Source organism: Falco rusticolus, chromosome Z (assembly GCF_015220075.1).
Source record: "Falco rusticolus isolate bFalRus1 chromosome Z, bFalRus1.pri, whole genome shotgun sequence".
Lineage (NCBI taxonomy): Eukaryota > Metazoa > Chordata > Aves > Falconiformes > Falconidae > Falco > Falco rusticolus.
This window is the reverse complement of record NC_051210.1, coordinates 65,263,968-65,279,889: the sequence shown is the minus strand read 5'-3', so window position 1 is coordinate 65,279,889 and position 15,922 is coordinate 65,263,968. Positions and strand designations below refer to the sequence as shown.

The 15,922-nt window shown below is 42.0% G+C and overlaps 1 protein-coding gene across 1 annotated transcript in view; it reads left to right on the top strand.

The window, feature by feature from the left end:
- Positions 1-3,171: 3,171 nt before the first annotated feature.
- Positions 3,172-15,922, top strand: part of IL31RA (interleukin 31 receptor A) — a 38,576-nt gene continuing 25,825 nt past the window's right edge. Inside the window, 2 exon segments of the mRNA XM_037373717.1 lie at positions 3,172-3,336; positions 14,441-14,522. Of these exon segments, the coding sequence (XP_037229614.1) occupies positions 14,471-14,522 (52 nt within the window). The 5' untranslated portion in view covers positions 3,172-3,336; positions 14,441-14,470.

Sequence of the window (15,922 nt, the reverse complement as noted above, 5' to 3'; positions counted from 1 at the left end):
TGTCTTACGTTTTAGTAGTTGTTGGCGTGTGTGTGTCTGTTCACACTTTCCTTGAGATATCACTGGGTCTTCAAGTATTTCAATGGTCAAAACCAACTTTGTCACTTCCTGAAGTAAAATTCTGTACATGTTCTCCATGAAACCTGCTTTCATCAAGACTGCACGATTAAATTGAGGACTGCTCGCTGAAAATGCATCTCATTTTTTCACTGTAGCTACACAATTCTGTGTTTTTTACCAAAGTGTAATTTGTACAAATGTACTGTAATTGTACAGCAATTAGTAACTTTACAGGGTGTGGTCATACATATTGCAGAAGATAAATGCTTTTCAAAACTGAGCTACTGTAAGGTAAAAAATTAATACACAATGAAGGTCAGATTTTTAGCAGTATTTCTGGAGTGTCCTTTCACATCCTGCCAACAGGGACAGTGCAAATGCCTCCTTTCAAGAAGGGGTAGCGTCTGGGATCAGCTAGTCCCTGAAACAGCCATCTCTGAATCACCAGCCAAAGGAACATAGAGAGGAGTGGGCGATGAAAACAGTGAGTCTTCCTTTTGAGGGTACTTTCTTCCTCTCTTTCAGGAATAGCAATTTCATTTTCCTCCCACCCTCAGGACAGAAGAGTTTGTCCTTTTAGAGCATTCATGTGCAAACTGGATAAAAGTGTCTGTGAGTGTGGATATGAAAACACATTTTTGTGATTCCTGTTATGCTTTAAAGCTTTCCTGTCCTCTGTGGCAAATCACATTTGGTAAATCACATCAGCTTTTTTTTGTAAAAGGTTTTTCCCTTTACTATGAAATCATTAGAAGTGGTGGTAGCTGGAGCAGTTACTGCCGCTTTCATTAAGTGCCCTCTGCATCCTGGAATCTCTTCAGTGCTAAGGCCCAGTTCATACCAAAATGTTTAAGACTATGGGAGCTTTAATTTAAACATGTAACTAGTCCTGAGGCAGTCTGAAGGATGACTCAAGGTTTGTAAAAAGTCAAGTACCTGCTTAACTATTTTGTTAGGTCTGGTGCAACTTTTCATCATTTTGAAAGATTGAACAGCTGTCGTTCAGTAAGTCAGTAAAACCAGTGTATTAATATGTTAGCACAGGCAACTATTAGACCAAATCCAGAATAAAGGTCCAAATAATTTATTCAAAAAAAGAAGAATAATCTAGTCCTGCCCTTTCTTTCATGCTTGGTAAAGAAAAAAAAAATCTGGTATGTCAGGAAGAGTTTAGGTTTACAGTTTGGGTCTCTTTCTGTTGAATTGTAGTAGAAATCATGTAGAAAATAAATGGAAGCTTTCAAAATACTGATATATGTGCTAATGCATTACAATACTTCTAAAAAGCTGAGGGAATTTAGAAACATTAAAGCAGGTCACAGTGCAGCCTTGTGCTGAGGTCATGGATGATGGGAAGATGGCAAAATCGTTCAAAAACTAAAAAGGGAATCAAAAGGCTATCTGGCTGAGTCTGATGATTAGCTAAAGAGGGTGAAGGCTCTGAAAGTTGGAGTGGATGATGATCTTGTGTGTTCAAAAGGCTGCTGTGAGGGAGAGAGGTGTACAAAAACAAGAGCTTCCCGAGTCATGGCAGCAGCAGTGAGTCAATGAAGTGGGCACCAGCCCACTACCAGCTTGGGGGGCTTTGCTCTCAGCCAGCCTGTACATTTAGAGTGGGATCAGCAGGGAGACCTTGGATTGTGTGGTTGTGGTAGGCAAAAAAAAAAAAAAGCGTAAATTGTGAATACTGATAGGTAAATAACATAAGCAATTGTGGTGCATGTGCAGGGTGGGGGTCTGAAACTGAATTACGAATGCTGGAGTAGAAACCTGCTGCTGTGTGGGCTGCTTGTGACTTCTTGTAACACCTGAGCAAAGGGGGCATTTCCTCAGTCCTCCCATTAGTGAACAGGCATGAACTGGTGAGTAGGGCAGTCGTGCTTTGGTTTTTGCATGTAGACCATCACATGGGAAGGCCCAGGGCTTGGGGAGTGAGTGGCGAGAAGGTGAACATCCTGCAGGGAGAAAGAGATCCTGGAGCTGGGAGAGATAACATGGAGACAAATGCTGGGGGAGCCTGGGGAGATGGTAAGGCTTGAAGCTAGTAACGCTGAGCAGCTGTGGAGCAGGGAGCAGCACAACCTTCCCAAAACAGCGGCCATCTCCTAGTGGGCCTAAGTGAGTAGGTGAGATAACCTATTAGGGTGACAGCTCAAGCATCACTGGTTTTAAAGTAAACATCTGTATCCAGATCTACAGTTTGTCTTGCCGGTGACACTGGTGTAGAATAAACACAGTCATTGTCTTGTCAATGACAGTGATTGTCAAGTCATCTATGGATGCCTTCCAGAGTTGGGGCCGAGACCTCTGGGGGACATCTGTATCAATTAAGGTATTAAAATGCAGTATGTGCTCTTGGAGGGTGTCTGCTTAGAAAGGACAGGCGGTGTTTAGTAAGGGATTCGCGACTGGGGACTCTGGGTTTCTGTTTACTCCCTTCATCGTATCTCTCAATTGCCATGTTCTAATTCTCCATTCCTTTCTGCACTGCTGCTGGCTGCAGCTTTCTTCCAAGTCGTTAACTGGAACGCACGGGTTAGCTTTAAAAGGGGTCCCAACTCCCACAGCGCGATGTCGCCAGTAGACCACGGGATACCTACGGGCGAGCGCTCCTCAGCGGTGGCTGTTAATAAATGCGCTCGTGTCGCCGCGCGTGTTTGTGACTCACCTGCACCGGGGCGGGCGGGCGCGCGTCCATCCCTGGTGCCCCCGAAAGCAGCGCGACAGCGGTAGCAGCGCGACGCCTGTGCCAGCGCCCCCGCGGGCGGGCGGCTGCGGGAGTTCCAGGCTGCCGCGCGGTGGGGACGGCACCCGCGTCCCCTCCCGGCTGGGGCCGCCCCCCCGGCCCGCGGCCCCCGGTGGGGGGTGCGCGGTGCGGGGGCGGCGGGAGGCTGCGGTGCGGGGGCGGTGAGGCGGCGGGGTGCTGCGCCGCCCGGTGCCGCGCGAGTCCCCGAGGCGGTGGCTGGGGGGCGGGGCCGTGCTCCCCCCGCCCCGCCGGGCCCTGGCGGGGGCTCCGGCCGTAGCGCGGCGGAGGCGGGTCGGTGCGGCGGCAGCGCTTGCGGCGGGGCTCGGGGGGCGCCGGTGGCGGGCAGCGGGGGTCGGGGGGGCGTCTGGCACCGCTCCCGGGAGCCCCGGGGGGGGCCGCGTCTGTTTCTCAGAATTACAGGAAAAAAGCGTTGCAGGTGCTGGGCCTGGTGACTTCCTATTTTGTTGCACCCCTCGCAGTGGCGGGGGGCAGAGGTCCCTGTTAAGCGGAACGCCCGCTCTGCAGCTGCGGTAAGTGAAACCGTGGTGTGGGGGGTTGTTTTATTTTTTCATTAACAGGGGTCCCTCTGATCGTTTTTGTTAATATGGAGCGTGGGAAAGCGTGCGTTTCTTCCCCGGGGTGTTGCCGGAGCGGATCTCTACCAGCGGCGACGCGTGCTTGCCTTCGCATCTCCCCAGATGTTCATCCCAGGCTCGCGGCACTGCGTGCCTCTGTGCCTCTCCGGGCCAAGCAACTCCTTTCAGTTTCTTTCTTTCAAGTTCGTGAGACAGGCTTGAAACTTCCTATTTAGCCGATTGCATTTGTCTGCTTTTTGGGAAGGATATGATACAGATGCTTGGCAGTGGTTTTCTTTGTGGGCGCAATGATTAAGAGTTAGTTTTCAAAGTGTTGCAATATATATGGTCATCAAAAGCAGTAAAAGCTCTTTCCTGACTTCTGGCTGCTTAAATAGTTTATAGTTACGTTTTCTCAGTGACATACCAGTTTTAAATACACTGGTCCCATGCTGCTTCTATGCTTGCAAAGTTTTTGCCTCCTGGGGAAAAATACTTTTGTGTTATGTTTGCACACACATCTGTTGTATCACCTACAGACACTCATGTTTAAATTGGGGAAACTGCACTGAACTTCTCATCTGTAATGGACTATGTGACTGTTGACTTTTGAAGATGATTGTCTAAAACAGTTGAAATCCCTCTTCTAGCTTCTGTCTGTGAGCTAAGACACTGGGCAAGGGAACATTTTTACGCTGAAAGAAAACAATGTGTTGGGTGAAAGAACAGGTTTTTCTGTTAGGTAGAGGCTAATCAGTAACAAAACAGATCACAAAAGGGATAAAAACAGGGGAAAACGGGAAAAAGCTTTAGGCTTATATCATAGACATTGCAGGATTGAACATTAAAGTTCTTGATTTTTCTGTAGTAATTATGCAAGCCTGGTAGTTTTTTGCATTATTTCATCCTTGTAGTTAACACTTTCAATTTATAAATACCATACTGGGAGATCTCAAAACATAGCTTTATCGTAGGTCCCATGGAGCCTGGTTTCACACTACCGTGCTGTGTTTCAGGTAGCAGTTTTGACTAAGATATAAAAATATCATTAGTAAAGTTTACAGTATAGGTAGTAAACAAAAGAAAACTAGGATACATAACCTTTACAGGATGACCTGAATTAGCAGGGTGATATGGCAGTTGTCTTACGCAGGTCAACACAGAGATAAATATATTTGGGATCAAAGAATACAGAAGATGCTCAATGGGACCTCTTGGAAAAGTAGTAACGTAAAGACAGTTTTAAATGCCTGTGTCTTCTGCTGGGAAAAAAAAAAAGGGCCAACATTCTGCTTAGATGTACAGTAATAGAAATAGCAGGTAAGTGTCTGGTAGTGATCTCATGTTCCTGTAACTGCGCACATGAGGTGTTTGGCATACAGCAGTGAAAGGTGGCAAGGAATAAGTGAAGGTTAGCTGTGCAGAGGCTTCCCCTGTCACATTATGTGTTTGCTGCACCAGTGCAATGGAGACTGTAGCTCACTTCTGTAAATCTAGCTCTGACTATTCAGATACTGTGTTCATGCTTCAGGAAGGGTGTGAAACACTGGAGAATATTCAAAAGAGAAGATAAAAAAATAACCTAAGGAAATGGAAAACAAACTTTTTAAAGAGGACTTAATACGTAGTCTTAATATGAGGCTGAGGTGAATATGGAGAAGGATATTTGATAGTGGAAGTATAAACAAGCTTTTTAATTGTGGAAAAGATACAAGATGAAGAGGTGTGTAGGTATTGTTTGTATTCCATTAACTCCTAAAACCAAGACTCAGTGATACAATTGTATCTGAGTCTGTAATAAGTCAGAGTTTGTGATGTTTTCAGAATATATGGTTAAATCTCTTTTTCAGAATGATGTTTTTTATGTACAGGCAAGCTGTGGGGTCACAGTCATCTCTCCTGAGCGATTCAGTATGAAAGTGAGGGTTTGTGCTCATTTGTTCTTTCCTTCTTGTGTCTGTGGGAGCACAGGATTAACTGCATTGTTCTCTGTGTTATTGTAGTGCTTCCAGCACTGCAGTAGGACAGGGATTATAATTGTATCCTGTGTTTTGGGGCTGTAGCTGATTCCTTGAACAGTCCAGGAAAGTTTTTTTATTTTAGTTTTCTTATGAAACAAAGTTTACTAATGGTATTTAAATGGATGTGTTTTACTCTGGAACATCTGGAATTGGTCTTAGTTTCAAGGCCGGACAAGGTGGACTAATGCTGTGAAGTAGTACAGAAAGTCTTCTTTCTGACTTTGACAGGTGTGTATTCTGTACAAACTTGAGGTTAAAACCACCCAAATCTGGCAACTGTAAGAGATTTGGATCTGGCCACCCTCTCTCGATGAGAGCTCCATGTTTCTGTAAAGCTCAGTGCATGGATCCTCCTGCCCTGTCCATCCATTTTTCTCACCTAGGTGTTTGCTATGGCAGAGGCATCTTGTTCTCCACGTTTGTTCAAGTGACTGTGCTCAAGGAAAGGGCGTGAAGGCAACCACCCTGCCTGATAAAGTCTTACTAGTTGAAAACATTGACACAAAAATCACCTCTCAAAGTAGACTCTTGCAGTCAAAATGGACTTTGTAGTCCCTCAAAAACTGAGCCTAAGAAGAAAGCTCCAAGACCAGACCAGTACATGAAGCACGTTTAAGCCCAAGCTTGACTGTTTTTTGTTTCTTAGTGAAGAAAGAACAAGGAATGACAAGTGCCACTATGAAAGCTGCAGTTGTCTCTGGTAGTACCACCAGCATTCAATTTTAGTGATACTGATGGCCTGGCCTTTTTTTAGTGAGCATATCAAATTGCATATAATTTTGTAGTTAAAATGAAAAAAGTGACCAATATGTAAAAATAGAGACATTGGGTCTTGTTTTGTGTTTGTAGCTTTAAGCTTTTCCCCTAAAAATTTAAGTTTTTATTATGAGGTGTAATATATTAATCAGGAAACACATATTTGGTTTGCAGCTGTGAGCATTTTATACTTTAAGATATATTTAGAGGCTTATTTGTTATGCTTGTTCAGAGAGTAAGGAATTGTATTCAGTTTACTAGATACAGATTCATTATTTTTCTGTATTAGTATCAAGCTGCATTTAGGTGAAAATTGTATTTAAATTCCAGTGGACAGCATTTTATATTAGAATGTATTAACATTCAATATGCTGTTAAATATTGTTCTATAACAAAAGAAAGGGTTTATCAAAACATGTTTTGCATCGGTAACTCTAGGGCATACTAAACAAAATAACTGCTATTAGCAGTTATTAACTGACCTTTCCTGGTCACTGTGTCCTTCAGGATTTTAGAACAAAAGTATCTTATCCTTTTGTGCCTTCTTTTTTTGTTATTTAGAGACTGAAAAAGGAAAATGGTTTTCCTGCTTTTTCAGTTCCCAGTTGATTTGCAGCTTGTAAACTAACAAGTCATTGAACTTGATAAATACAACTTTTGTTCCTCTCCCAGCTCCGCACCCCCCCACCCCCCCCCCACCCCCCCCCCCACCCCCCGGTATTTTTAGGAGAAGTTTCTGTGGTCAAATGTTGGCACATCATTTCAAGGGGCTCTGCTCCACACTGCTCCTTCAAATGTGTCTGAAAACTTAGTGGTTTCAGTTTTCTATGTGTTGCTTGAATTTGATTTAAGTGATTCTTAGTAGATTATGATAATGTGTTTTAAGGTAGGCTGTCATAATTTAAAATTTAAATAGGTTTATTTTTCAAAAGGAAAAATGCCTAAGTTTTGTTTAAATCAAGTTCTGTTTAAATGCCAAAATCTTAAATCTTCTTCATTCTGGTCTGAGGTTCAGCTGGCTGTTTTAGCTCAGTTAAGGAACGTGGTTTGTGAAACCAGTGTGCTCAGGATCTTTCATTACGCTGTCATTTTTCCCATGGATGAGCTTGTCAGTGCAGGATTTATAGGGATTAGAGAGTTGGGAAAAGCCAGTAGCTGTCCCTCACATTGATTGCTTCCTTCAGTATGTTTACATGTATTCTGGTTTTGGCTGGGAAAGAACTAACTTTTTTTATGTGGTGCTTACTTGTTGGCTGGGGATAAACAACATGTCATTCTGTGACCTATGCAGAGGAACCTTTGTTTTCCTCTTCTGATGCTCACGAGTACTTGTCCTTGATGGAATCCTGACCAGTCCTGGAAGCGGATGCTTCTACGTCCTGTTATCTAGGAAGAGGACTGAAGTTCGTATTTGGATTGTTTGCCTGAAATGGCCTCTTCCCCTCTAGGATTTGTGTAATGGATGGATTTGCATCTTGGAGTTCTGAAAACTGATGGTTATGGCTTTTCCAATTGCTTGCATGCATAACGTGGCAGTTGGGTGGCCCAGGTGGCTCGGGCTTCTGGTGTTCAGCATCGGCTGATCTTGTCAGGGCAAGGTTTGTCTCTCCATATTGTAGCTGGCATGGCAGAGCTGTAGCAATTGCTACTGAAGACTAAACGAAAGACAGCAGTGGGTATTCAGCTTCCTCCCTTTTTCATAGTTGTTAGAAGAGTGTCAGACTCAGTAGCAAAGGATGCACTGTCAGGTTCCAACAAAGATGTTGGAAATTCTTGAAGGTGACTGGGCTGATGTTTTATGTAAGCTAAAGGTATGCTGCCTTTCCGTTTACACCGTGTTCTTTATCGGTGTAACAGCTACATAGCATGTAGAAGTATGTGTTCGCTTAGCTTAAAACAATCTTAGAACTGGATCTGAATGGAAGAAGCTTTCCTGTCCTGAAATGTGGGACAAGGGTGACTAAGAAACAGTCTTAAATAGACTATGGGGAAAAGTTACTTTGGGTGATTTTTTTCCTCTGACTTCTTTATATTTTTGAACTGTACCTCTTCCAAGGAACTTACATTTCAAAATGGAAGTGAAAAGCTAGAGGTTTTGGTATTGAGAAAGCCTTGTTTCATCAACTGTTACACAATTTCAAAATTATTTAATGAGACCTTCATTGAGATTGCCTCTTCCTGCAAGAAATCTAGCTTTGGTGAATCAGTTTTTTAAACAGCTCTGTTCATGCTATTTGTTTAGCCATCAGAATGTAATTTTAATAGGTATTTTTAAGCAAATCACTTCTGAATTTATGATGTGATTTTCACTCACATGTCCTTTCATCACTTCTACATGTGCAGTCTCTGAAGTAAACAGCCAAAGAGCTATTTAGTCATGTATCAGCATAGTTTATAACCACATAACTTGCTGAGTCACTACTCTGGTCTCTTGACATGTGATAACTAGCAGCTGGCATGTCAAATAACTGCCTGCTAATTGGTATTGGAGAAAGTGGAAGGAGATGCAACATACCTCAGGACTGAACCCAATGAACAGCTCACAGCTGGGAAGGAATGTCATGGAGGTCTCTTTTCCCAGTTGTCTCCTTTATTTCACCAATTCAGATGTCTGCCAAATCACATAGCAAGTTGCTTACATTTGCTAATGTAGCACAAACACATATTTTGCTTAGTTCTCTGGCATATTAGCAAGTGGAAGCGACTTACTGTGTGATAAGCACTAGAAGAGAGGGTAAAGGTAGTAGGTAGGGGGTACAGGGTGAGGAGCACTCACTGAGCGTGGATGACATCTTTGGCTGTTTAAACATTTGGTGAGCAATTCAAAGAGTCGTAGCTTGGCACCACAGCCAGATTTTTCATGCCTGATCCTTTAGCATTGTGCTCTGCTGTGGTGTGGGATATATGGTGGTATGATATTTTTGGCACAAACATACTTCAAAAACGTTTTTATGATTTCCCAACGCTTTTGAGTTCCAATTCCTTGCTAAAAAAGTGTGGGATTGCTGGAGCTAGTAGAAGTAATATGATAAATTGTTTTCCTTATTCTTGGGAATAGCTGAACTATTTTGGCTGAAATGCAGCTTCTTCTGTCTCATTTCCCCTAAAAAATAGCAGACCAGTGTATATATACAATATCAGCTGAAACTGTTAGAGTTTGCCAAGTTGTAAGCAAAGAAAGACTGTGGGAACTGTTTGATAAACTTAGCACAACTCTTCTTTTTTTTTTCTTTTTCATATAGTGGATTGTTCTTCATCTTGCTGCTGGAGTTTTTGCACCCTTGGAAGTGTTCTGTGCTTTAACCAAGCATAGTGCTCCAGTCATACTGTCTTTAATTTTTTTCTCAAAAACTCTCAGCAAAGATCTATAAAGTTAGTGCCCGTGTCAACTCAGGGTTGCTTTTTTTGCACCAGGTCTTCTATTGAAATGCACTGTTAATTTTATTTAAAATATTTTGTGCATTGATTCTTTCCTAGACTGGAAGGGACTTTGCATGCCCTGCCTAGGGAGAACCATGATCTTTGTTTTGTTCTTTATCTTAGCTAGATTTTTTTTTTTAAGTAGTTCACAAAGTAGGAAAATGTATTAGCACTTTTACTTGGAGCAGTGTAATAAAGTTCAGTATTGACAGCTGCTCTGTGGTGACATTGCTTTTCTCTCTTTTTGTTCCATTCTTTTATAGTTGCATGTGTTTGAAATGATGCTGCTGCCTACATGATCTGGAAGCAGTTGTTTCTTGACATTGTTATCTAATCTTACAGCATCTTTTACTGGTTTTGTTACTGTGTAGTTATGTCTGGTCAATCTAAGGAAGAAGTCAATCACTAAGGGAAATGCTTTAATTAGTCACAACAATAATTCGTAAGCCTTGTATTCTGTGTTGATGCAGACAAGTGGAAAGCCTATGTTTTGAATTACTGGTTTTATTTCATGAAATCTTTACAATACAGAATATGCAGTGACTTTTATTACATGTTGCTAGCAGTTAAGTCTACAGAAAAGAAAGAGTAGATCTTCGTTATTTGTTAAGTGCCCTAAGCTCTTTCCTGTAAAAAATTGCTTATCTTCACATGCCACACAGAGGACTGGATATTCCCGTGAATGAGATGTTTTGCCAATTAACGGGCTCAGTAGATAGCACACAGACACCAATACAAAAATTTACTGTTTGTTTCAAATTAACACAGAAAATGAGGCAATATGCACATACAAAAGGACTAGCTTACAACACCCTGATTCAAGCAATAAAACAGATAAGCAAGACAATGCACCTAATCATTACTACTTTAAGGTTAGCTATAGTGTTTAAGAAAGATACATCACCAGTTGCCCCAATACATTACATCACCCAGACCTGCAGTCACGGGGGAGCCCCTGTTGCAGCAAGGGTTTGGGGAGCCTGTCCCAGCAATCAGGAGGTCCTATGCAGGGCGTCCCCTCGTAGGGGAGGTCTCCAAAGTTGCTGCAAGAGGGTCCAGCTCTTATATTGTCGAATAAACAAGCTGACCTAATTTCCAATGTAGTAACATCTGGTGTCACTGTCCTCTCAGAGGCCACCCGAACCTGGCCAGGGCTCAGGGAGGAACCCAGGGAGTTTCCTTTATCTACTGGATTTTAACCATTGCTGTCCAAACAAGGCCATATAGCTGGTTTCATGGCCTTGTCCACCTGCCCCTAAGCAAGGAAGGTTGCATGATACCTTCACTAACGATTATATTTTATCTAAGCTACATATTTTGCTAATGATCATATATATTTCACTAATAATCATGCATATTTTGCTGATGATCAGATGCTAACTATATCTAGTGCTCGGTTGGTGGGTTCATTTTGGGGTTCAGCTTTGGCTCCGGGCCGTTGCTCAGGCCTCAGTACTTCATGAGTATATCCTCCAAGATTAAAGCCATATGCACAGAGATGTTGCAAAACCATTTTATTTGGCTAATAAGTTTATTTACTTTTTAAAGTTAAAAAAAAAAAAAAGAAGCTTATGCCAGTGTAGCATCTGTAACTTGTTAATTTGTTTTTGGCTGACCATTCCTCCTCTGAGATAGTTTTGATTAGGCACATCATCCTGTAGTGCTCTAGGTTATTTTCCTTGGTTTTGTTGATTTTTATAATCATCTTTGAAGTGTGTCAGTCTTCTGCAACTACTAGTCCCCTTGCTAATGAGGCACTGACTACATGTGTGTTTACCACAGCTGTATAGCAATCGTTGGTGTGTTGACTTCCTATGAAGTTGGCAAAGCCTTTTTCAGAATCATCATTATGATTTTTTCTTTTTTCTAATTTCTGAATGGAATGTAGTTTTCTTGTAGCCCTGACTTTGGGACTGATTTTTTTTTTTATGTTGGTATCTGTCTTAAACTTAAAAAAATAGAGTAAGAATGAAAACACACTTTACTGCTTACAGAATATATTCTTAGCTTTAACAGTGGAGCTTCTAGTATCTCATCAACATTGCTATGGACTACGTGAACTCTAAAAATAACAATCTAAATATTTAAAAATCTACATCTGTTTTTAGTTCTGGCACAGAATACTTGGGACAGTTGCTTAAGGTTCTCTGGTTTTATTGCCATCAATAGCATAATTAATTTTTACTGCATTGAGATCAAGAACTTACACCCTAAGTAGGTAGTAATAGATTCTCTTTTTGTAATTGCTCTGTTTCTTGTTGGTATGCATCTTGCTACAGCTGTATTTTAGGAATGTGTCACTGGGCAAACGCCTACCTCATTATTTTTTTTTTTTCATCCCATGTGTCCTTTTTCATTTTTTCTCCTGTTTTGCATGGTTACAACCTCAAAGTTTATAAAATGCTTCCTGAGAAAGACTGAAAATAATGTTGAAGATGAGTTCTGGCAGAAACTGAACATGAAGGGCTTTTTTAACTATGTTTTTCTCTTTTAGATGACTGTAAAACTTCTATTTTGTAGCAAAACCAAGAAGTTTTTTTGAAGGGACCATAACATAGGGCGGAACCCCTTATGCCTGTATCCCACCTACAGTTTTCTGTCCCAAACAGTGGTCTGGTGCACACCTGCCTCCTAGCATCCCACACCTGTGGAAGGAGAACGTGCCTGGTTTGGTCTGAAAGCTGCTGGTGTACCTGTTCTAGGGAGATAGCAGCTGCCTCTCACCTGGATTCCTTCTGAGATACAGGTTTGCATGGAGAGCTGAAATTCCATCAGCATCTCGGATAAATCTGAAAGCCTAATGTGAAACGGGAATCCCTGATAACTGCAGCAATAGTAATGCTCACCTTTTGCTTATGAACATAGTAGACAGAACTGCTAGAGCTACTTGACCAGTAAATGGGAATATTTGGCCCTAGTACCTCACCTGCTGTAGGGGATCTGAAACATCTATTTTCTACAGACAGATCTCTACTTACTAGACAGAGAAGCAGTCTGGGTTGCAACATTTTCTGACCTTCATGTTGGAGTTGGTTGCTTAATGGATAGGGTTACAGAGAAGCTGATGAAGCATGGGCTGGATGAGCATACAGTGGAGGTGATTGAAAACTGGCTCAACAAATGAGCTCAGAGTGTAGTGATCAGTGGCACAAAGTCTAGTTGGAGGCCAGTGACTAGTGGTGTACTCCAGGGGTCAATACTGTTTCCAGTCCAGTTGATCATCTTCATTAATGATCTGGATGATGGGGCAGAGCATACCATCAGCAGACTTGCTGATGACACAAAACTGGGAGGAGGGGCTGATATGCCAGAGGGTCATGCTGCCGTCCAGAGGGACCTCGGTGAGCTGGAGGAATGGGCTGGCAGGAACCTCATGAAGTTCAACAAGTGTCAGATCCTGCACCTACGGAGGAGCAACCCCAGACACCAGTACAGACAGGGAGCTGACCTGCTGGAGGACAGCTTTGCAGAAAAGGCCGTGGGGGTCCTGGTGGACACCAGCTAGAATGTGAGCCAGCAGTGTGCCCTGCTGGCAAAGTAACCTGGTGGTATCCTGGGCTGCATTAGGAGGAGTGTAACCAGCAGGTCAAGGGAGGTGATCCTTCCCCTCTGCTCAGCACTGGTGAGGCCACACTTGGAGTACTGTGTCCAGCTGTGGATTCCCCAGCACAAAAGAGACATGGACATACTGGAGAGAGTCCAGTGGGTGGTCATAGTGATGATTAAGGGACCAGAGTATCTGTCATACAGGAAAAGGCTGAGAGAGCTGGGACTATTCAGCCTGGAGGAGGGAAGGCTCAGAGGGGATCTCATTGATACCTGTGCACGAGGACAGACCCAGGCTCTTCCCAGTGGCACCTAGTGACCGAACAAGACAGTGGGCGTAAACTGGAACACAGGAGGTTATCTCTGAACATGAGGAAACACTTTTTCACTGTAAGGGTGACTGAGCACTGGAGCAGATTTGCCAGAGGGGCTGTGGACTTTCCGTCCTTGGTAATCTTCTAGAGCTGTCTGGGCATGCTCCTGGGCAACTGGCTGTCAGTGGCTGTGCTTGGGCAGAGTGGTTGGACTAGACGACCTCCAGAGGTCCCTTCCAATCTCAGCCGTTCTGTGAGTGGTGGCAGCAGTCTTGAGGTGATGGGAATGTTTGGTTTCTGTAATTTTTCCCCAGGAACACTAGATTCATTTGTGCCTTTAGAATAAATCGTTCTACATCTTTGCTTTCCTCTTTCTTGCTCTGGGGCTTTGGGTTTCTTTGGCTGCCTAGAAGTTCAGCTTCAAAGAGCAAGCCAAAGAGAGGTTCCTTTCATTGCCTTTGCAGACAGTCCTCAGGTCTGGTGCCTGGGATGCTTAATTGGAATAAAACCAATGTGATTTACTCTCTCTTGGGTGGATGGTGACCTCATGGTTGAGGAGATTGCCCGCTTCCTGAACAATTGTTTTGTTAGATGGTGATGCACAAGTGATGCGCATTATTCCTTCTCCTGCAACCGCCTTCCTTTTCAAAAGAGTTCTTTCTAAGTGAATCTGCTCAGAAGATGGCTGGGCAGGCTGTGTTTTGAGTGGATGTAGATGTATTTCTTACCAATTCTTTACACAGTCCTTGGAAGTTGGATTGGATTGTCCTCAGAAGGATTTCAGGTGCACTTACCTCGCCCTTCTTTATAGACAACATATACCCTTAGGAAAACTGCATCAAATTTCTCCCATCGTGAAGAAAAGTAACACTTCAACAAAGCAAAACTTGACTTGAATGCAAGTGAGAAATGCTGAATACCATTATTAACTCTTATACAAATGCTTGCAAAGTATTACAGGGGCATCTTTACTTAGAGTGTGTTGTTTTTATTTTATGACAGCATTTCCTGCCAATAGTTACTGAAACGGAAATGTTCAGCTGTTTGATTTGGATGTTTGTCCTTCTCTGCAGCTCTATAGCAGGTATGTTTCTTGATTATTAGCACCTGTCTTGCCATAAGAGAGTTTTCTAAAAGGTGACCTTCTCCAAATGATATTTCAAAGAGTTCTGAAAATGATAAAAAAAATAAAAAATTTAAAATAGAAGTCAGTAGCCGATTGACTAAATTTTCTCTGTGCTGTACACTACTTAATTTATGGTGCTTTTGTGATCATGATAGCCTGGATTTGTTTCCTTTAGTATGTAAAGTATTAAAAAAATGCATTTTAAAACTTAGTTTGTCAAATGTTTTGTTGTTGCACAGGGTGTAGAAGGGGAATCTGCATCTGGGAGTCATATCATAGTTCCTGTTGGGTTGTAATGGCTGGTAACTTTGGAGATCTGCTAATGGAATAAATTTTATGTAACACATAAACACTTAAAATGCAGTTAATGTCTGGTGATTTGGGGCTTTTCTAAGCCAAATATTACCTATTCAGATATGCATGCATGCAATGACTACTAATGTTCTCATTCCTAATGTTAAAAGTTACCTCACAATGTATGACTATAGATTTTTCTTATTACTTTTTTTTTTTTTTTAAAAAATGTGGTAATTCCACAGTTAAAGACTGGACAGGAAACTGCTGAAGTTGGAAGAGCAGGTAGTTCTGCACTCCCTCAGTCTCTCGTCTCCTTCTACTTCCACTAGAGTGCATGTTTGTTTGGCTAGTTGTGAAGTGGTGAGGAATCTGCTCTGGATGGAGAACGATATTATTTTTGCCAAGTTTTTATTTTTCATCTATATCAGTCTCAGTTTGACTTACTGTACAGGCACTTCTGGCACACAAAGGGGCTAGCAGCAGCGAATGAGTGGTGGAGAATTAGAAACGCTTTTTGTGACAACAGTGCCACTTTAAAGTGATTAAGTGGAATAGTATAGGTTAGACGAGGGTATCACAAAGACAGATTGAAATAATAACTTTATGATGGTAATTGAAAGTCCATGTGCAATTTGTCCCATATAATTTAACACACAACAATAATTTGTGTTGTCAGTTTTTGGGGATTACATGGAAGAAGCTTGAGCAATATATGAAACTGTCCAGGTGATTGCTTACAACTGATATATATTGCAATTTGTGCAGTAGAGTGTAAAATAGCCATTAGTATGACTTTGAAACATTGAACAATTTACTTTAAAACAAAAAGGACCCATAGAAAGCTATTAATTACCCAAAAAGGAGAGAATTATCACAAAACAAGGAAGAAAGCTTAGTATTCAATTCCCTTTCATTCCTGCACTCTAGCAGAGAAATTCTGTCTGTAAATTGGTTGTTTTTTTTTTTTTTTCATTTTATTTAACAGATGTATTTATGAAAATTTCGCTTCAAGAAATAAGTTACAGTAAAAAAAACCCCAGACAGTTAGCTCATTGCAGGAC